This window comes from Nasonia vitripennis, chromosome 1 (assembly GCF_009193385.2).
Source record: "Nasonia vitripennis strain AsymCx chromosome 1, Nvit_psr_1.1, whole genome shotgun sequence".
Taxonomy (NCBI): Eukaryota; Metazoa; Arthropoda; class Insecta; order Hymenoptera; family Pteromalidae; genus Nasonia; species Nasonia vitripennis.
In genome coordinates, this window is record NC_045757.1 from 18786593 (window position 1) to 18809926 (window position 23334).

Here is a 23334-nt window from a genome sequence, read left to right on the forward strand (position 1 = left end):
CTTACCCTCCATTCTCGGCCAGAACCGGGAGCGCGTAGCCGACTTAAGAAAGGGTAATGACGCGTAAACTGCTCAAATGACCCGCGAATTCGCTGCTGCTTGCGCGCGCCATGTTTATGTTTAGTGGAGAACCAACGTCGTAAGCTTGCGAGAATTATAATGGCGCATATCGCTGAAGTCTCGAGGTACAGCTTCTTTTTCTTATGATAATTCGGAGTATTCTTGGGAGGACTCTTTAATCTATAAGCGATTTCTCTGCACAAGAGTTAATGGAAAATTGCTCGAGTTATTAACTGCAAACGTGCAGTTGCTTTTTTTACACGCTTGCTTGCGTTTTATGTACTGCTCGAGTCGTCTTCGTTGTTATATCGTTCCGTAGTTTGATGGGCAATTTTTTATTGCGCGGAAGATGCACGACCAACGAGAAATCAAGAACCGTTGAAATTAAATTTCGAAAATATTTTCGTGATTGAAAAGCTCCGTGTAATAACGTCAACAAGTAAAGCGCAAACGTAATGCTTTTTAATAAAATTTCACGCTCGCCAACGGGCGAGACATTCTCCGCTCCAATTTCGTGATGATTTAGAAATTTTGAAAATTACAACGAACCGCTTAGAGTCTCGAGGTGACAGTGCAGTTTTTTTCCTGAAAAAGGCCAACTTGGCGTCGAAAGGGTCTCGAGGGAAAATAGCGTCGAGAGACGCAACGGCTGCGGAACGAGCGTAGTTATATACAACAAGCTCGCGCCACCAGTCTGCCGGTGCGCCAACTCTAAGCAAACACGTCGCGCGCAGGCCCACAAATTAGCCTCGGCGCAGGCAAAAAAATAAATATTTTTCGATTTAACAACCGCTTGAGGATTAGACAGCTCGGAGTAGCGCGCGAGAGACCCTTCTCAGTCGAAAAATGGCATCTGGAGAATGGCTCCTCTCCTCGCTTCGTTCCCTCGCTCTCCTAATAAGAAAACAATCGACTCGAAAGTCATTCGTATTTCTTTGACTCTCGAAGTGGTGTATGCTGTAACGTAGAGCTCGACTTCTTTACGCACGAGAAAAAAGGCATCCAGAAAATTTTGATTATTACGAAAATAAAAAAGACGCGAAAAGTCACACGCGTGAACGTTGAGCAGACGTCGCTCGGTCGTACATTTTCACGCGATTGTAAAACTCACGCAGAGCATCAAACGCCATTTAAAGGATATAGCAGCGCGAAACAAGGGAGAAGGGGCATCGCTCTCGGTGGAAATTCGGCGCAGCAGGTCCGCGCGCCAAGCCACTCCACGCTGAGCGAGATATTGATTTTGTCTTTTGGTGATGCTCTCTCTCTCTCTCTCTCTCTCTCTCTCTCTCTCTCTCTCTCTCTCTCTCTCTCTCTCTCTCTCTCTCTTTCTCTGTGTCCCTCCAACACCAGTGTGCTTTCGCATACGCGAAGGGCTCGTCCGCGTATGCGTGTGCGTAAAAATCCACTGTCGACGCGGTACCGTATATGAAGAGCGACAAAGGTAACAACGTCGTCGCGCATTAAACACTCGGAGTATTCTATCCGAAGCTGCTTCGCTGCTTCGTTCTCTCATAAATGCGCGGTTATGGGCGGCGGGAATATTACAGCTTTTACACCAAAATGCATCAGATAATTTGCGGGAGAATACCGGGTAACTGACGAATTGTCTCATCGAAATGAATTAGAAGTCAGTCGTGCGCGACAGCGCGATTCGACTTTCTAAAAAATTTAATGAAATCATTAAAATAAAAATTCACGGCTCGCGAGCCCGAAAAAAAGGAATTTCAAAAAGAAAGCAAACACATTCACGTGCAACTCCTTGCGCGTGTGTATACGCGAAGGCTCTCACAAAGAGCGAAAAAAGACCACATAAATAGGCTTGTATAAGGTAGGGTGTGTGTATAGCGCGCGTTGGCGGTGAGCTGGATATGTTTCTCAAAGAAAAAGCGCTGAAGAAGGGACAGTTCACGTCGCGCTGTGTACGCATACACGAGACATCCGCTCTCTCCCTCCCTCTCTAAATTGATTGAGACTAAAATCCACAGGCATTGCGAGCTTTTTTCCATTTTCCACTCGCCGAATTCGAAGCTTTGTAGCGAGAGCTGCGCAAAAAACTCTTTCTCTTATGTCCGACGCGCGCAACGCTTCTTTCCTCCGCGCTTACGCCCCTTCTGCTTTATGCTCCGACGCGACAACTTGAAAGAGACTCGTTGTCATCGGGGCGAAACGACGCGGCGAGGAAAAATCCGCGAAACCGTGTTGCCAAACAGCGAGACCACGCCTCGGACCATCGTGGAGCTCGCGCTTAGGACACAATCCATTTTGTCAAGGCGCGAATGAAAGCGCGGCTTTCCGTTACACAATCGTCGCGTGCGGCCCGCTCGATTTTTCCGTACAGGGTGTGCTTTATTTTTTTTGTGGTGCAGGGACTTTCTATTTCACCGGCGCTGTTTGCCGTGCGCTGCGCGCGTGTTTTTGTTAGTCACGGCGCGAACGACTGCGCTGATTGTTCGGGGGTGCACGATGCTGCCTGATGCATCGGTTAAAAGTTTCCGCAATTTTGCTGCGAGGCTTCATCAGGATTGATGCCTCTTTCAAAGCCGTTTCATTGAGATTTCGGAAATTGAGCTTCGCGAGCAGTTTTTATGATGATTTGAAATATTTATATAAACGTTTTGAGATCGAGCGCACTGACGCGTGATGTGTTCCATTAGCACTTGTGGGGGTATCCTACGATAACGAGCAAATGACTATTATAGGCGCCTAAAAAAAGCGCAGAAAAAGAGCGAACCCTCGAACGCTCGTACCACTTAGTACTTTTAACCTGAAATCGAATTAAAATCGAGTTATCGCGCAGAGCCTCGTTGGGGTGTATGATTCAGCCGGCGAGTTCGCTCCCACAAATGAAGGAGGAGACGCTCCTTTATAAACGAATCGACGATGCATATCCGCGTGTCTCGCTTCATAATGTTCACTCCGTCCGTGTACGCGAGCGGATCATCATCCCCCAGTGACGTGATACATAAAGCCGAAAAGCTATACATAGCCTGCACAATGGGGTGTGTCCGATGCTGTTTGCAGCCGAAGCGCCACTTCGATCCAGCTTCGCTAGTGAATCTTAACTATAGGAAAATTAATCAATGACGCTTAGTTAGTCTAGGCTCGAATCTATACATTCGTCATTGCAGGTCATTATTGCAGAATTTTTTACGCAGTCTGGAAGCGTTTTCGAAACGAACTAAATCTTTGATCTACCTGCTGCGATCGTTATTGACCTTAACGAGCGCTTCGTTTGCATATTTTCCTCTAGTTAAGCTCATAATGACTTCGGCTTCGACAAATCCGCGGTTAACTATGTTTATCAAGTTATATGACGCATAGTAAGTATACGTGCGGACACATAATCTCAGGAGAAAAAATAATAAATGAGAGACTCTCTCAGCGAGAAAAAAAATACCAAAGTCTCGTTAAAATTTATCAGTGTATCGCTGTATAATCCGCTCTTTCGGATGTCACTCGGACACGTCGGGAACTTATTAACTCGAAATGAATTCTCTAAACCCTCGCCTCATGGGCTATAAAAGACACCCGATCATTCCTATCCCATAGTTTCCAATGCGTGTCCCTTCCCTGATGTACAACGTCGTTCGCTCTTTTCATAGAGCAGCACATACACACGCAGGAGATCTCCCCCTTTTTTCTACGACCGAATTCGTCGCTCCAGCGCATCAATTATTTATATTAACAGCAGGCCGTTGACTCGTGACGTCTCGATGCCGGTGCGACAGGTCCCTCTCCGTCTGTATATGTATATATTCGTCGAGGAGTGGACTACTATGCAGTTGTATAATAGGGGCAGAGACTACCTCGTATTCACAAAGTGGCTTTCGAGTCTATCGATTCGCGCTGGAATTCGTTTAATAGCCTTCGTTATGCGGACGACGCGTCGCCGTCTTTATCATCCTGCTCCCGCGACTCTTTTTGTTCGCGTCTTTGTGTCGGAAGACGTGCGCTTCTATTAGAGCTCGGGCTGGAAGTGTCGGGGGAATATCAAGTTCGGAATTCGACTTTCACTCTGGCTATTCAGGGGTGTCGAAGCAATCAAATGGGTGTATAAATTTGCAACTGGATCCAATTCCCCGTGCATTGATAAGAATGGTACATAGCCCGTAATTCGCATACACATCGGCTCATGCGGAACCATTGGTTCAACGCCGACTTTTTCCAGCAATCTCCCGTAACAGGATTACTCGGAAGCATGCCCTCGCCGGATTGCAGCACACGCAAGTCTGCCAGAATGACTGACTATTTTCTCTCCCGCGATGAAAAGCGAAAAACACAACAATCGTCCATGAATCCCGATTATCGAGCGCGCTGAACGTAAAATTAAACGTCCTCTCGCTCGGTGCCTCGCTCGCGAACAAAAAGATAATGCACACGCGCCTGCGGGTCAGCATATCAACAGCAGCAACGCACTGCTCGCGCGTATTCTCATCGGCGGCAGAGGCGGCTCTCAGGGCGTGGCTGGACTTCGGTCCGTGATTCCCGTTAATTCGGTTAGACGAGATTTATATCTGCTACTGGCAGAGTCACAATTCCCCCCGCGCACGTCTTGCTACCCCCGCGGTCTGTGTGACAAGCGCTCGCACGCGTCGACGACGGCCGGGTTTATTAGAATTTATAAGCGGTCCCGCTGACAATCGCGGAACGCCCAAATTGCCGGATTGTCTCTCACTACGCGCGAGTGCGTCTCTCTCTCTCTCTCTCTCTCTCTCTCTCTCTGCGTCCGCGGACGCGGCTTGCCTCTGATTTCACTTCTTTCGGCCCCCTTTTTTGCAATCGCATCGGCAAGTTTTGCCTTTATACCAATTCCAGATATTGTGATGTGGTTTTCTTCTTTGCGCTGTTCGTTATAGACGGCTCTTTTTTCTAGCAAAACGATGTGTTCGTTAAAGGAATAACCTCGCGTCTGAAGTTTTTTTCTACTATACTGAAAAATAGTCTCGATGAAAAAGTGCTAGATGTTGAAGTAATCGTCGTCGGCTGGATGTTTCGATATTAAATATAGTACACGAGTGAAGCAAACCGCTTATATATTAATCGAATGAATATAATTCGCCCCATCCCTCCCTCGTGCCACTGCTTCGGTTCGCAGCAGACGAGGGTGACCTTATTTATTTGCCACCCGTTACTTCTATAGGAGAGACTCTCGACTCTCCGCGACGTATCGGTCAATTTTTCGGGGGTGAAAATCGCCCAGCTGGAATTCATCGCTTTGTTTGCTCGGCAGCACTGCTCAGACTTTCTCAGCCCGAAAATCGCTACGGTCGGCGTCGAAGATAATTTGTCTTTTTTACGCAAATACATTTTACTCGCGACTACGAAAAAAAAACGTAGAATTGCTCTTTAACTCAAAAGTCCGGACGTTTTTGTTCGAATCCACGAGAAACATTACAATCGCTCTTTATTATACAAAACGAGAAAAGAAACTCGTGAACCGACAAAAATCGCCGGATAGGAAGAGCCGAGAAAGTCCCTAACATCTAATCCCATTGTTTTGTACGCAGCGAAGCTAGACTTGCGTGAGATCATCTCTCTCTCAGACGAGCATTATTAGCGAACCCTCTCCGAAACAGCAGCAGCAGCAGCAGCAAGTGTCCCATCGTAATGATGTGCCGACGCGTGCCGCGCATCGCAGCGGGATGCTTTCCCGTTTATCTCCGTCCTCGTCTTTCTCGCGCTCTATATATGTGCGTAATACGCTATAGGTCTTTCCCAAAAGCCCGCGGGTCTGGCAAATTCGCCCGTTTACGATCGACCCTCAAACGTGCTAACGCACTTCTCCTGTCGGTAATAAGATATACGAGGCAGTGCGGTAACTGCATGTGGATGCGCTCCCGCGTATTATATAGTACATGTATTATATAATACACTTGGAAACTCAATACGAGACTTAGTTAATTGGTCATTGATTCGAGAAGGAATAGACCCTTCAATAAAAGTTATAGAGACTTAATAAACTTTAATGGTCGGAGTATGTGACGTACTATACAGCGAGTAATAAAATTCCATATTGTCGAAATTCTTCAATAATATAGAATATCTATACACAAGAGGAAGTCATATACCAATGATGCAAATATTCACCAGTATGTTTAGGTCTGAATATGCGAATTTACATCGTAAGTAAAAAGTCTCAAAACAAGAAAACCTCCATGTTTACTTTGCCCTCTATGTACCAGACTAGCCCCTGAAAAAAGTGTAGCGTTCTTACTTGTCAATTCTTGAGTATCGATAAAAGGGATCGTCGTTTGTCCACCGTCTTTTTCGAGGCTGCTGTGTGTAAATGTAAATCTTTGTTTTTATGAAATTTCAATCCTGTTACAACACGATCGTTGGAGATGATCGTTTTGGTTAAATCAATGGTTCTTAACTCATTCCAGCGAATCTTAATTTTTTCCATGCTTGCTACATCGCCTGCAACTATTATTAGTACTTGTTTTAACCTTTTATGTTCGTAACTATTTTTTAACTATTCCACAATAATACGACTACTTGTTGTTTATGTTTCAATGTTTCAATATTATATGGGTTACCTATAGTAATTATTTCCAATCAACAGGATTGTTATCAATGCTTCCATTAGCTAATAATTTACCTTGCTGAATATTCATTTGTATAATTTTATCAACCACTGATATCTGGGCTCCGGTCACAACTTTATAAAAAATATTAGCACGAATTGATTTACGTATAAACTATTATGAGAAATGAACCCAGCCTATCGGCAACCCTTACTTGTTACTATGTACATCCGCAATAACAGAAGCAAAACTTATGTAATAATCATTTAATTGTTAAGGCATTCAATGGATGTTTTAAACTATTATTTTAAAAGTGCAGTTGAAGGTATTTATAAGAAGCAAATAATAACCAGCTCACGAGTAACGATAAATGAGTTGACGCATTGCGTTCTAACTTTCAGTCGTAAAGGTAAGTATGCATTTAAATATGCATATATAGGAGTCACGAATTCTTAAAAACAGGTGAAAAATAAAACACTCGCGCAGCAAGTTAAATAAAATGTTCGCATTGAAAACATCTTATATACTTTCCTTTTATGAATTTATTATCATTCCTAACCTCTGGCACAAATCTCATGAAAACTACAAACCAATATCAGTTTTGTTAGCTATGAATATAAGAAACACGACGATATCCAGGTAGAAATTAATCTAGAAACTGGCAAGTTCTTAGGATTTTAACACAAGAACTTGACAGTTTTTAGGTTAATTTCTACCAGGGTACTATGCATTACACCGCGCAAAAAAAAGTCCCGTCTCGCCGCGAAATTCAACACATCGGCATAATAAGAAGCGGCCGCATAAGCTCCAATCAGCACGAAAATTAGAAAACATGCAGCCCTCAAAGCGCACTCCTTAGGCTCGTTTTCGGCTTCCCTAGTCAGTGGAAACGAGCAAGATTCGAAGGAAGCGAGGTCGTGAAAGTGCACGCATAGCTCGGCCGCGTTGCTCGCCGGGTATATAAAGTTCCGCACGCGCGCGCGCGACGACGCGACGCCATTTATTCGGTGCGAGAGCTGGGCAAGTCGAGCGTGCTCCCGATGCCGTCGCACTGCGGCAGCACGCGCTTAGCTTGCTTATTTGCGCAGATTAATTGGCTTAGCGCGAGTGAGAGAGAGAGAGAGAGAGAGAGAGAGAGAGAGAGAGAGAGAGAGAGAGAGAGAGAGGGAAAGTGCCCGGGGCCACGAGCCTGTGGGAATTTAATCACTCGTTGTCGCGTGGATCAAAGACGATTACGACCCTTATTATTGCCTCGGCGTTTCGCGAATTATCGTGTAATTACTGGACACGCGTGTGTGCCGTGCGAGCTGATTTCGCTCATGGATGCGTGCGGTCGATGATGTTTTTGTAGTTTTGGATTACTCTCGGAACTTCCACGTAGTAACGATGTAATGTCAGACAATAAGAAGTATATATTTAACCAGATCTGAATAGAAACGAAATAATTATAATCAAAGGCGAGGTTTCTCTCCCAGCTATAACGAGGCGTCGTAATTATCATGGTTATATATTAATGAATATTTTTAAAATTATTAAACTGGGTCAAACTCGATACGCTAGTGCGGTATGCACCCGGGAGATTTCAATTAATTATATTTTATACACACTCGCGCGCGTTCCTTTGGAATAAAAAACCAATAATCAAATATCGCATTTACGTCATTAGAAACATCTTATTAATTATTTCTCCGCGAGGCCCTCGAGACCTTCGAAACTCTCGATTGAAAAAGTGCAAGCCGAGGGATTTTTTTCCTTTTTCGTCGAAGCTATATCTCGATGCGGAATCCCGATATCCACTTTGATTTTTAATTACATTAACGAACGCCTCGGCTTCTTTTTGTACGCGCGCATATAACCTCGTAATATATACAGAGCGCGGTGGCGCACTGATGAAACTGCAGCGCGTCCAATAAATACATCCCACCTTTTTATCCGCGCATAACGGAAATATCCAAGCAGACCCTAATCACTATGTATTATATAGGCGAAATCCAGGGTCGAGATATTCCGATACGTATCAGCGTCGTAAGACTACATAATGCATAAAAATATATAAAAGAAAGCGAGAAAGAAGCACAGGTGCGGAAGGTATGAGAGAGAAGTACGAGATACAGATATACACGAGATAAGAGACTCGCGATTGGAAATCTAAAGGAGCAAGGAGGCATCAACGCGCACAGCCTCATTATCGGCTGATCATAAATTAAAGTAGCTCGGGTAATGCGATCTCCGATAATTATCCTCCCTCTTCCCCTGTCTTCTTCATTCTGCTTTCTCTCATCGCAGCTTCGTCGTCCGCGTCCTTCTGTTACGCGTATAATAGCCGCTCTGCAAGCGCGCATCCTCGCACGAATATACTGCGCAGCTGATGGAGAAAGCCACAGCCGAATCCCCGGTACGCATATACCTTCGACGGATTTCCACTCGAGGCGGCGATCCTTGGAATGCGATGCATACAAAAACGAGCCGAGCGAAAGAAAGGACGCGGAGGAAGTTTCGTTGGAGGGCCCTCGTCCTGACACCTAACGCCCGGCTCTTCAGCCTTGGATTCGATGCACATCGAGCTGGTATCGAGTCGAGGGCCTGCGCCGCCGACGCCAATCGAGCAGGTGGCTGTCTTGTGTACGGCTTATAGGTATAACTCGTGCGACGGCGCCGTGCATATGTATATACATACCTATACTGTGAAGGAGCTAGTGCATAATAAAGATGGTTTATCAGCCGCCGTCTGCCCCGCAGTGCCTTATCCGTTTTGGATTGGTTTTTTTAGTCGGCGCTATACACTTAGAGGGCTTGATTCGGAGGTGTTGTGTATGCACGCCGAGCGCCGGAGGAGAGATCGGGATGAAGTGACTTTTGAAAAGTCGAGGTTTCATTTTGGAGCTCTCCGATGTGGTTTGTTGAGTAATGCTGATATTGCCGTGCGGCGGGGAAGAGAAAACTCGTCGAGGATAAAGCGGTGATTGAGAGCCGCTGATGAGGTTGCAGTTACGGACGAAAGCTGCGCGCTTAAATTATAATACATAGTTTCGATATCTACTCCTCTGACAGCACTTTTCTCGCTACAAATTACGAAACTATATATTATTTCAACTAAATCACGCACGAGATACGGCCGCGCGCGAAGAATCTCATCAGCCAACCATCAGATGGCTCTCGGTGCCAGAAATATTTATTTCATCATCATCAGCCCCAGCAAATAGTTTGCGCACGAAGAAAAACAATCATAAAAGCTATATACCGGCTGATCTGTGTACAAGCATATCCATCTCCCCTCGCGCGACGACGACGAAGAGGAGCGAACCGTATACCTCGCTATTGTGCGAACTCTTCGGCTGTCGCGTATCGGTGTATTGGTAATTCACGGGGATTTGCGGATTCCCTCTTCTCTCGCTCCCACCCCCATGACACCGTCGTCGTCGTCATCGTCGTCGTCTCTCGGCTCTTCCGTCCTCTCACTACTCGCTGCACTCCTCCTGTCTCTCTCGCATTGAACGCGGCTCATTCCACGTTTTGCGCGTCGCGCAGCGGCTCCCCCTCGAAGCACTTCTTCTTCCTTTTTATTTTCCCTCGGAGCACCCCCTCTCCCTTTATCTCTTTCTCCGATCCTCCCCTCATTCATTTTCCCCAGTTAGCATTCAAAGTGTCTTTTTCTAATTTCATCCTCGACTCTCCGGCGATAATTCCACCCTTCAGTCTCTCTCAGTCTCTCTCTCTCTCTCTCTCTCTCTCTCTCTCTCTCTCTCTCTCTCTCTCTCTCTCTCTCATTCTCCCGAGCTTTACAGCGGAGACTCGCAGAGAGAGGCGCGCGCGATACCCGCGACAGCGATGGGCGACCTCTTGTTTTGGTTCAATAGTCAGTCTACGCTGGTCTGATCGATGATACGCCGGCCCGCGTGAACTGCGCATGGCCGACTAAATATTATACCGGGTATGCCAATAAAGCCGCGCGCGCTCCGAGGGGAAGGGATTTTGCGTCTGGATTTCTGCAAATAGTGACGCTCTTTTGAATGAAACGTTACCTTTACCTGTGGAAACAAGTATAGGCAACTCGGAGACTTTTTTCCCCAGCTACGGATCATCCGGAAATATTATTTCCGGCACTGCTCGCGGATTCCAGTCGTCAATACCGGCGCGAATCTCGTCTTCTTCCATAATTCACACCGACGATATCGATCATTCGACTCGCGATTCTTCAACCGAGTTTACCCTCATTTCCTGCGGCTCAACGCTCAGGGGCACGGCGGATTTTTCCACCGGACATACGTATACCGCACAGCCAGTTCTATCGCGAAATCCATACGCACGGAATGATTTCTGACCGGACGCGGCAGCCGCGGTCGACAATTAAAAGTTTTCGCGCGTACGTCCGAACCCACAATGCATACATACACAAAGCGTTGTGGAAAATCATCGGTTCGCGCGTTTTCGAGACTTTTTAAGTGAAAAAGTTTTCCACGGCCATTATACGCTTTTGTGAATACGCGCGACGAGAGTATCGCGACGCGCAAAGTTCTGCGGCGCGCATTCATGGATTCCCGGGCCATTCTATTCCGTATGTATATATATATATATATATATATATATATATATATATATATATATATATACATATAGTGCGTCGTAGAGTTTCGCGCGCTTTATTAAAATCATAATTAAAAAATAACGCGGCATAGCGAAATCCTCAATTATAACAAACTACCTCCGCGCTGATTCGCGCGCGCACCGCTTCCTGAATCGGTCGCGGAAAAAGGCCCCGCAAGAGGATATTATAATACTGTAGTAGACGCGTTGAATCTCCAAAAGAGAAATTAAAAATCCCGGCGACCACGCACTCATTCCGCGTCGGTGGCCCGGCAGCTAGACAGACTCGCGGAAATTAATTATTACCCGGTGCGGCCGGCTCGAAAAAAAAGAGAGAGAGAGAGAGAGAGAGAGAGAGAGAGAGAGAGAGAGAGAGAGAGAGAGAGAGAGAGAGAGAGAGAGAGAGAGTAGTGGTCTGACAGCAGAATAAATAATATAACGAAGAAAGAAGCAAAAAAACAGAGCGAGAGAGAGAGTAGCGACGGGCTCGTTAAAATCTAAGCGAGCGATAATGCCGGGCTGGCAGGACAAATTGACAGGGCGACGCGCTCTCGCGCATTCATTCGAATTACGTTCCAATTCTGCCGGTGACTTTAGCATTGTTGCTACAAATTGGTGCACGCCCTGCCCCCGAGGCGTGTCCCCCTTCTGCCGCCTCTCGCTCGCTCGCTCTGCAGCTATCTGGCACAGGCGAGCGAGTGGATGCGCGCAGCTCGGCTACAGCATTTAAATAACCGATAGTCACGTACGCGTGCGCTGCTGCAGCAGCCTTTTCTAAGCGAACTCGCATCAGAGAAATGAAGAGAGAGGCGAAATTTACGTACGTGTAGTCTGTTATACGCAAACTGCGCGAGTCGCGTGTCAAAACGGCGCGACGTTGCCGGCGATTGGCGAATTAATATCGATCCATTCCCAACAACGGCGCGTTTCCCTCTCCGGAAATTTTTCTGAGAGAACATCTCAGCTCCCTACTCAGCTAGTCTCAAGGCGCATCAGCTGCGTGTATCCGGTTCCGAGAGTACTCTCGCGAGGAGTTGAGCGACGATGACGCGCAAGCTCGCGCGACGGGGCATGTGCAAAAAGGGATATCATTATATTTCTTTGATACTCTATCGCATTACCGGGCTGACGCGCGCCAGCGCGCTTTGTCCGTCGGGGCGCGCGATCGTTAAAATTGATACTCTCCCGCTCTATCTCGCTCTGCTCCGCAGGCATTAGGTAGGTACGTGACCCAGCCGACTGCGACACGCGACCGCAACGCGTTAGGTGGTCCTCGGCCAATCGTCGGGGGAGGATCATTAGCGACTATTTTCAGCGGAATTCTTAACCACGCATGCGCGCGCTCGCCAAGCGAAAAGGAAAATAGGATAACGAGCCCAGCGAACAATCGACTACTTAACCGTGCGGAGAGAGAGAGAGAGAGAGAGAGAGAGAGAGAGACTCGTGTGCACGCGCGTAAAATGCGCTCGCCCCTAATTGGGGGTATAATGCCACGGACTGCGGAGGATGCTTTTTTCACGGCTCTTTCATGCGGTCAGCTGATACGGAGATTTTGCAGCTGGAAGTCGTCGACGATGCGCTGATTTCGTTCTGTTATTCTTTCAGCTTATCTTATCTCTTGTATTCTATGTTAATGCAAAAAATGAATTTTCTCCTGTTACAGGTCTGGTTCCAAAATCGAAGAGCGAAATGGCGCAAGACTGAAAAATGCTGGGGAAGGAGCACCATTATGGCGGAATACGGACTCTACGGAGCGATGGTCAGACATTCGCTGCCGTTGCCCGAAACCATACTCAAAAGTGCCAAGGAGAACGAATCCGTAGCGCCCTGGCTTCTCGGTAATTACTTCACGCTACGACTCGTACTGCACATTGTACTTATGCACTGCATGCTCCATAATTATTGTTTTTATTTTACATGTTTTTTTGGACGAAAGATTTTTTGATGAAACGTTTTATTTTTTATTTTAAACGCTAATGGTAACCGACAAGGTGTACGTGCATTTTTCGTTTGCCTTTTCGTTGCTCTTAATGTAATGTGACTCGAATATGAGATCCGTGTTATACTGCAATAGAGTCAACAGTTTATCAATGTTCATGTGCTGAATTCGCTTGACTGACATACTTTAACATTGCGCTAAAATCTTCTATGTTTCGTTCAGAGTAAATTTTTCAAAATGGACCCATAGAGTATTTGTTTCGATGATGTTTAAATGTTTTTATATGGCAACTCACGTATTTGTTTCGCATATCTCGCTGAATTAAAAAAAAAAGTCTTTGAGGATTTCGATAAAGTAAAAAGTAAAACGATTTACCAATTAATCTTTGGTATCCAAAAAATTGAAAATAACTCTCTAAGATTCTTGAGACAAGACACTAGTGAAACCGATGAATTGTTGATGGTAATTTTATTTTGAATCGACGGTTCAAAATAAAACTACTCGAGTACACAATCGAAAGAAAATTAGAGAGCATAAGCATCGGATGATGTAAAAGTGAAAATTTGAAAAAGAAAGAACCCGTTTTTTGTTTTCTGTTCGTCTCCATCAGCGCAATCCTCTAAGACAAGTGGCTTTAATCAAGATAACGAAAATAATCGGCGCGATCTGATTGACTGTGGCCCCCTAGGGATGCACCGAAAGTCCATCGAGGCCGCGGAGCATCTCAAGTCCGGCGGCGAGGACAGTGGCAATGATCATGGGGGCAGTGGCGCCAGTCCACCCCACCACAATCATCATCCTGGTGGGCCTACCAGCTCAGAGAGTGGACAGGAGAGTCAGGACGGCATGGGCCAATCCTCCTCTTCCGGTGAGTTTTCAAATTTTGCTTGGAATCTCGTAGTGAAATGTCAATACCTACCATAATACAACGTGCGATTCGAATTTTCGTTTTGAAGCCGGCGTGGTTCAGGACACGGAGCAGCTGAGGAACGAGAGCATCGCCTGTCTCAGGGCGAAAGCTCAGCAGCATCAGTTACAGCTGAGCTTGGCACCAGCCGCTGGAACCCAAGGGACGACGCCGTACTCGACGGGTCCGCAAACTGGCACCTTGCATGCGTCCGTTTAAAGGTACAGCTGTAATGCAAATGTGTACAATATTGTAACGGGTACAGCGAGAAATAAAAAAGACATTCATTGAAACTTCTTCTTTTCAGAAAACGCTGCTGTTGAGCCAATGTAGGAATTATATGGTAAAAATAAAAGAGGACCCGAGTCGCCCGAAATCAACCACCCCGAAGTTGTACACCGAATGATTGATCCGCTACGACAGGACTGATGGACTTTCAAAACTTCGTAAACGACATTGAGTCTTCATCGTCAACTGATTAAATTTTTCTTCGAGTTCGTATACTGGTTGAAAAGAAGAGTTGACTGGCAGAAAAAATCGAAGTAGAAATCTCAAAGATTTTCATACGTTTGTCTGCTGTTGTTAAACTTGAAAAGAAAATTTTAGCGACGGTTTTGCGTTCAAATACTACAGTCTAACATTCACAGATAAAAAACATTATGAGTCGATGCAGAAACTTTTAGAAAGTTAGGCTGAGCGTTCATTTCATTTATGATGTTAAAAAAAGCCAGATTCGGTGCAACGAAAAAAAGAGATTAAAAGTGAATTCATCGAATACGCGAGATGATAGACAAAAAAACATAGCTGCGTAAATTTTATTTCAACGTAAAATTTCGTTTCGATAATAACTCTTCTATGATTTATGAGGTGTTCAATCAAACAAGAATATTATGGACCGGAGAACGATAAATTTCATAGTGTCAGGATCGTTCCATTAAACAAAAATGAAATTTTACTTAGAAAGAATATATTTTGTCTTATGGATAAATTGAGGAATTCTATGCAATATATTTCGATGAAAGTATGCGCGGTATTTGTGAAATCACAAGTGGTAGTTGAGATATTAAAAATAGTTAGAAACTCGTCTGATCTACTTACGACAGCAAAGAAGAAAGAATGAACGGAGCACTTGACTCTCAACGCAGATAAAAGAGATAAAATTAATGAAAATCGCCGACTCTGTCGAAAATTGAGTGAGAAACGATCTACAATAATCGGCTTAGAAGATAATGACGAGTCTCTTTGACGCTTTCTCCTCGCGGATTTTCTTTCAAGCTTAAAGAGCTCTCGGAATCTCAGAAAGTTTATGATAATCCTTTCGCATTTTTTTCAAAGCGAGCTGATTTTTCAAAAGAATAGGAGTAATTATGGTATGATTTTTATATAGAATTTATGGTACCAAACATGAAATTCGCGGGGATATAGCTGACGAGAGAATTATCGAATAAATTATTGTAATATTATTTTGATTAAGTTACGATTACTGTAAATTCTGTATAAATTAAATTGTACAATAATTCATGTGTGTAGAAAGTAATTTTGCGGTGGGATGAAGTTGATAATATTTATTAACGTTATCTCAAAATTCAAAAAGATAAACCGGACAAAATCGGCAGATTTTCATATACCTCACGATACGAGTACTATAATTAAACGTGTATACGAAGTATCCCGTTTCAGAAGGGACGCAACACTATCAACGAATATTCTTATTTCATCGATACAAACACAATGAAGAAAGAAACAAATTTGCATCATATGCGATTGATTCTGGATTTTTCCTTTAATTCAGTTAAATAAATCTTTTTGCTAAATGGCCATGTGTGCTTCCTTGCAATGGAAACACACGAATCGCTTAAATATGACGCATAATGAAATAAGCAACATGCAAGTGATTAACCCAAATAGGGAGAAGTTAAGACAGGCAATTACACATCGAATGATGTCAAAGTACCTATCTATTATGTATACATAATTGAATATAGTGATTTTAACGCAGCTAAAGTGTGCACTGGGAAACCGCACAAAGTTTAAAAGCGAGTTCCAGATGCACGTTATGATGAAGAAGCAGATTGTATAGGTACAAGTCGAATTGAATATTATATATGAATCAACTAAGAGATATAAATATTATATAAAAAAAGAATGCGAGAGTGCGTGAATGTGCGAGCGAGCAAAAACGAAGTATAAAATAAATAAACAAAGAAATAAGTTGAAAGAGGCCGAATCTTGAAACGAAAAACGAAAAAAATTTTCCTATAGCCGAGTACTTAAGACGAAAGGAAAATTTAACTGTTGTCAAATGTGCAATATATCGACGTAAGTTTTAACGCTGTAGGCCACTGTACTTTTTATTAAGAAAAGGGGCACTGCAAGAATCGTGAGCTCGAAAAGACAAAACGTGCGTAATTCGACGACGAGTTCCGCGTTTCTCTTCGACTTTTGGCCTTTTCCTTGATTCACCTTTACACTTCTTTTTTTATTCCATTGTCGAGCAATTGGGGGAAGCGTGTTGGGAATTTTTCTCGATCATTCACTGTGTATATAAATATATAAATACGAATATACAAATAAAAATACGAATATATGTGGTCGCGTTGCTTCGAGGTGATCGAATTTTCCGTCTCGCCTATACTTTTATATGTTGATTAATTTTCCATTAGATTTCTTCCATTATTTGCAAGAATAAGTATTACCTTTTTTTGTACATTGTGATGTTCAGTTTATTATTTTTTTTAAAGCCTGAAATTTTTATTGATGTGAAAATGCGTATATGTATTTACTATATATTAAAATTTTTTGATACGTTTAAATAGACATATATACAGCATGTACTCGGAAAAAGAAAAAATGAATCCACAGAGTAATTGGGTACTTATAAACTTTTATCTATTATTTTCTGCAGATTATGTTTTTGTTTGCTACGGAAAATGTTGTGGAAAAATTAATGATCTCATGAGATTTTCCGACATTACATTTCAATATTATAAAGGAATAAGAAGAAAGCTATATTTGATTGATTTATTTTGATAAGAAGTACTTAACAGAATATTTGTTACTAATTGCTGATACTACGTTATGTTTACACGAAACGAAAACTGTATAATTTATTTATGCCATTAGTTAATATGAAAACAATCTTATGTTCTGTAACATACATTATAAAAGAAAGACTGTTTTTTTCGTTATTATGAAAAGTCGAGCGCTTCGATGCGATTACACTCTATATTATACATTTAATGTATCGCACTGTATTTCAAGAGAAATGATTTGAAGAAAAACGAATTATACCCCAGTATACAAAAAGAAATGGTTCACCCGATGAAGAAAACAAATAAGAAAAACAACAAAAATAAAATAAATGAAATAATTAAAGTTAAAATAAAAACCATTATTGCGAAGTCAACAAAATATGCGAATCCTCTGTCATTTGTGAAAAATGGACCTTTATAATGAAGAATTGACAAGAGAGATAACGCGAGAATGTTATGCACTTCGTTTAAAAGACTTCTTCATTCGTGTCCGAACGCCTGCGACAAACCGCATGCATAATAGTCGGCTAGTGTACGTAAATAATAAAGTTTCTGAACAAAAATTTTAACATTTCTGATTTTTTTCCTTTGAGTCTAATCCTTAATATTAGCCATAACATTTTTTAATAATCAGCACTTGTAAAAAATACATTTTTCACTTTTATTTATTCAATTCAACGACACTAATGCGTTGCGGAACGCAACATACACGATTGTAATAAATTAACAGCAAATCCGTTGTTCGAAACATTGACAGTTAATAACATCGAGATTAAATTCGAAGTCGATACGGCAACGTATGTAACAGCAATATCTGAAATGGACAAACAAAAATATTTTCCAAATGTCGCACTTGAAATATGCGAATTCAGTTAAAACTTGAATAACTGCTTAGTATCTACAACTTATGTATATGTTGTCATTATGCATCTACAATACCTTTCTGTAAATATTTTAATGGTGCCATCTATAGACAAGTCAACGTACTGATTTTTAATCGTTAAGAAAATATACATCCAATCTAAACCAAATAAATGATTATAAAATTAAGCTATTTATTATAAAAATATTAGTTCAGACTTTGTGCAACAGACGAACATATATGAATTTTTATTGATGCAATTCATCACATTAGACTTTTTGATGGTAATGGTAAGGCAGAAAATCGAATTCTATCTTACCACAGATGGTACGGTGGATGGTAACGACGAACTCTTCACTTTTTGTACGTTGAATATACAAGACGCTGTAATAATGAAATGAATGCACAATGGAATTATGAATTCTATTATAAATCTTTCAAAAAATATGCAAAATTTTAAAATCCAGTAAAAATGATTAGTGAATGAAATTTCACTATCGAGTTTAAAGATAATACAATATATACAAAGCAACAAAAAATTCAAATTATTTGCAGTAAACTTAAGGCTTTAGAAACGAAAATGAAGGATTTTTATTACAAAATATAATTAGTTTACACATATATATTTCTTTTTCAATATTTTTAATAATACATATATAATTATTAGTGGCATATCAATATACTAATAGGACATTTAATTACTTTATATCTATAATTCCTTGTGAGAACTAAAGTTATATATGTTTATAACTGTATATTTACAAAAGTACAAAAAGCTTATATAAAACATCGACTCCTACGTACTGTGGAGACATATTGTATAGGACTTATTTTTTCCCATCTAAACATCCAAGTCACTACAAATGACGATTTACGTATCTAACTTTTTTATTTTAGAGCTATTCCTCTTTCAGGTCTAGATATATCGTCTATTCGTATTATAAAATAATACAAAATCAGAATTATGGTTTTTCTTTTTCTACTGGGGCAGTACAACACCATCATTTCATATCACTACACGTATAGGCCTTTTGATATACTTTTTCTAGCTGAAAGGAACGGAATAAACGAGGCGTATTGTTTTTTTTTTATTAAATCTGTATCTTATTTATATAATATACTATACGTATACATTCAATTAATCATTCATTTAATCTGCATCATTCCGTCTACGGTTGCAGCGCAGTATAGAGATCTATTCTTTTGATTTTAGCAGAGTTTTGAGCGTGCAGGTCTGCTTGGTCTGGTTTGTTTTTTCTAAGTTCTGCCAATATCTTTACGATTTTAATGTACTCTGTTTTGAATTTTGAAAAATAGTTAATTTTCTAATATATATATATATATATATATATATATATATATATATATATATATATATTTCAACGTTGTCCAACTAATTAAAATAAAACGTTTAACAATTCAAAAAAGGTCATTTTATATTATATACTATCTGTCAAACTAGATACGTTTTGGTAAACAAAGACGAAGATATTTGATCATGTCAATTAATAATGTTACATAAGATCATAGAGAATTTTCAACGTATTTTTAGTCTCAATCACGATCATAATGTTTTAATATTACACCAATGTCTTCCTTATTAAAAAACGGTACTATCAAGATTTGCCTTAGGAAATTTATACAAAAATTGGTGTAAAAATCGGTTGCTCCTGTGAAATATCAAAATGTCTATAAACTACATTGTACCAATGTATTGTATGAAAAGGTCGTTGATTGTTTTTTACATTGTATCTTGAAATTTTGTTATGAAGGTACATGAACTATATCTTACAAATGAATATACAGAACATAATCGCATGACTTATTTTATTAGATGATTTTCGTATTAATGAAAAATAAAAGAATGCAAATAACATTAAAACAGCTGCGATTCAAATGAAAAACAATTCTGTTTTTGAACATGATAACATGCATTATCAGTGCATGCGTATTGTACATAATAGCGTAATAACTATATGTACAATTAAATATATCACGTACAGATGAACTGTCGATCGTTGAGCTTACAAAAGTAATTTAAAACAGAGAGTAAGATGATTCTTCGAATTTCTGTAAATTCTTTGTTGTGTATGCGATTTTATTGTAGATATCATCAATTTTCTCATATAATAACGTTTTATAGCTTTTTAACGTTCAAATAACCGTAAACTATAAGACAGTATATAATTATTCGCATAATAGAAACACTATTAATAAAACTTGACATGTATATTTACAAAAAGTGTCATTTTCTGGTATGAATCTATTCCATGCCCGTTTGTATTGAATTTTTGCGAATACTTGAGAAATTGAACTTAAATTGAAAAATTCGCATAGTAATTTAAATGATGAAATATATTATATAAATCTATCTACAAGCTAAATGAAGTTCCTTGCACCTTTGTCTTCGATACGTCTGTAATCAGTAAGTCATGCTGTTCGAACCCTCAAAGCCTTGGCACTCGAAAAAAGCGTCGTCCAGTCTTTATTATATCATCGAGGGGATGTGAAAGTCTTTAATATTAACCGACACGTTATATGTAAAAGATTTTTAATGTTGACTCTATGCATTTCAACTATACAAAATTTAGATTCGAAAAGAATTTGAGTGATCATCCGAGTTCTCGTGTTACGAATAAGTATAATTAAAATTGATTCCAATTTTTATAAAATAAATTCCATTCGAATTCATCGTGTATACTCGTACAAATATAAAATAAGTATAACATGATGTGCATCGGCATTTCACATCCCTTAAAGCGCTCAACGCAATTTTACATTGCATTCTCTATGTATAATACCTTATTTTCTAAATGTGGACGTGAAAGTACTGCTTCACTAACAGATCGATAAAAATTGAAATCCCTTCTGCTGCAACGTCGTTATTTTCGTTTCCAAATTTATGCATCGTTTTACTATCAATCAAGTTTGTGTCGTTAGCAAAAGGGAGATCAACACTTTGATAATGCAGCCGTTGTTCACGTTACTTTGACAATTTCTGCGTAAGTTTACAAAGCAGTGCATTGCTTAGTGTCGCTCGCGCGAGTCCTCGCGATGGGTGCTGTGTCGACGCGACTCCTGATTTGCGGTGCTGCTGGGTGTGACCGGTCGCCTCTTCGATCTCTTGAACTTGGCGATGTCCTCACCGAAGACGTCGCCCGTACGAAGGGCCGAGATCAGGTCGTCGAACTCTCCCTTGTTGTCGGCATGTCCGTTCGTGCCGTTCACCTCGTTCTTTTTGTTCAGCGAGATACTGTTTAGAATACCTTCTCGAGAATTTTTCCTCTCCATCGTACGCTTCTTCAGCTGCGAAGAATATAACAAGAGCAACGATTAGTTTTATCAATTAGAAGTAATAAGTCACGCAACATCGTATCAAAGTGTCAGAGTGTATGATTGCACTCACTTCCTGTTCCTGCTTAGCTCTGCGCTCTTCTTCCTCGACTTTTCTTCTCATGTTCTCGACGTCTTGTCTAGCTTCTGATAGCGCCTGCAGGAAATTCTCGAAGATACCGAAGAACTCGTCCGGTTGCACGCCAGCGGAATCCTCACCGAAAAGCCTCACAGCCCTGTCAAACTGAGGAAAGAAGACGGTTTGATTACTTACACGCTGTTTGTACGTTGAAATGTGATAAAAGCAGTAATGATTATTCTGATCCTTGCTTACTCGAGTTTTCATGTCTTGGAAGAGATCCTCTGCCTCGGCGAGTCTGCAGGTAGCTTGGGCTTGGAAGTCTCGCATTGCTGGCAGGAACATATCTCCCTGAAGCACTTGAGCTTGACCTCGGTGGAATTCTGAAGAGAAATATCGTATGTTAGTTATACCGATTACCGACGTGTATTGTACCGATCCACCATTACTCACCGATTTCCCTCTGAACGTCCTGCAGTCCGTTCTTCAAGTTCGCCACCTCCTTCTGCAAGTCAGCCATGCTGACTCTCGCGGCGGTTCGCACATGTGGCATGTCCTCCTCGATATCCAGTACCTCCCGGAATCTGGACTCGAGAACCTGTACCAAGTAGTGCAGCAGTGTCGTGCCTTTGGCGCAGGACGACTTGGTGTCCACCAGCCGATTGAGCGAGGCCAGTCGGAAGCCGCAGGCATTGCCCCTGGCGTTGCCGCGATTCACGTAATTGCCGAGGGCAAGCACGAGCTCGAGAAGCTTGCGCAGCCGGCGCGAGCGGGCGACCTGACGCGAAGCCTCGAGCACCGCTCGCATACGCGGCGTCAGCTCAGCTATGCTCGCCGAGAACTTCTTCTTGTAGTGCAGTGAGCGCAGTCTCTGCTCGTAGTGCGGAACCCTGCGGAGTCAAGCGGACGGATGAGTTTGACGTACAGCATATTAATTGGAGGATTATATCGCAAGCCGATGGCCGAGCTTTTCTTGTGTAAGGTGATTGCTTTGATTGGCTGGATTAACGGTTTGCGGGATGGAGTTTGAATTTACCGTTTCGAGGGGGTTGGATCGCTTATCAGACGGAATTTTTTTTCAGGTCAGTCAAAATACTCACTTGGATATTTGGTGCAAGAAGCAGTCGGCTCTGCTTTGAAGGTCCTTTTGGTGCATATCCAATGAGGCGGCTTCTTCGGACGACGGAATGTATTTGAGTAACTGCTCCACCATGTCGATGTGCAGAATGTTCTGCTGATCCATGGATAGGATGGTCCTGGTGATTTCGTTGTCAGACATCTTCAATTTGGACAGCAGAATCGTGCAGTTCTGTGCTCTTCTCGAGTCGATCACTGACATGGTTTTCTTGTTCTTCCCGAGATTCCTAAGATCCTCGATCGAGCCTTCGGTGGAGACTCCGTTCTTCTGATAAGCGCAGAATATCTTGTCGATGGATTCCAGATCCATGATATTGTAAAGCTTCGACTCGTCCAGCTCTGACCAGATTGTGCCCTGCACCTTCTGCTCGGGAATTTTCGACCAGTTGAAGGACTTGAGCGGGTTGCTTGGTTGAGGAACATTTTTTATGATTTCCACCTATGAACAGAGATTTAACAGAGTGTTTTGAAAATCATCGAGGGTAGTCTTTCTTTTAGTACAGGTGGATCGATCATACCTTCATCGGAGGTGGCGCGGCAGGCATGAGACACGGAGGTGGCGGTGGCGCTAGAGGCGGTGGAGGTGGAGGCGGCGGTGTGGGTTTCGCCTCGACCTTCTCGAGTACTTCGTCCTCGACGATCTTGATGGTAGCCTTGGCATCGTCAGGCAAACTGCCGGAGGCCACCAGCTGCTCCAGTCGTTTTCTTTCCGACTTCTCGTTGTTAACCTGCCGCGAGAGCGTCTCTATGCTGTCCTGCAGCTCCGAGATCCTCTGCTTCGTCTCAATGTGCAACGACGTTTCCTTTTCCAGTCGCTCCTTCACTCGCGCGAGACTTGCTTCCATGTCTTCCTATTGTTCAAAATGAATGGCTTTAG

At 42.1% G+C, this 23334-nt stretch overlaps 2 protein-coding genes across 10 annotated transcripts in view; one reads left to right on the forward strand and one right to left on the reverse strand.

Moving 5' to 3' along the window:
• LOC100114448 (visual system homeobox 2) overlaps positions 1-17615 on the forward strand; it is a 61517-nt gene extending 43902 nt beyond the window's left edge. For 3 of the 5 annotated variants that reach the window (XM_016981439.2, XM_031922703.1, XM_016981438.2), the window contains exons 6-9: positions 12832-13006; positions 13718-13975; positions 14064-14235; positions 14322-17615. In XM_016981439.2, the coding sequence (XP_016836928.1) occupies positions 12832-13006; positions 13718-13975; positions 14064-14233 (603 nt within the window). In that variant the 3' untranslated portion in view covers positions 14234-14235; positions 14322-17615. The remainder of the gene's footprint in view (positions 1-12831; positions 13007-13717; positions 13976-14063; positions 14236-14321) is intronic. The other 2 variants (XM_031922704.2, XM_031922706.1) reach the window with 1 other exon arrangement.
• An 897-nt stretch (positions 17616-18512) lies between these two features.
• The window catches only part of Daam (disheveled associated activator of morphogenesis), an 80979-nt gene continuing 76157 nt past the window's right edge, over positions 18513-23334 (reverse strand). For 4 of the 5 annotated variants that reach the window (XM_008209917.4, XM_031921710.2, XM_016984983.2 and 1 more), the window contains 6 exons: positions 22976-23308; positions 22421-22896; positions 21774-22210; positions 21576-21703; positions 21315-21485; positions 20936-21214 (listed from right to left, as the gene is read on the reverse strand). In XM_008209917.4, coding sequence (XP_008208139.1) covers positions 20936-21214; positions 21315-21485; positions 21576-21703; positions 21774-22210; positions 22421-22896; positions 22976-23308 — 1824 coding nt within the window. Of the gene's footprint in view, positions 21215-21314; positions 21486-21575; positions 21704-21773; positions 22211-22420; positions 22897-22975; positions 23309-23334 lie in introns of all 5 variants that reach the window. The other variant, XM_016984689.3, reaches the window with a different exon arrangement.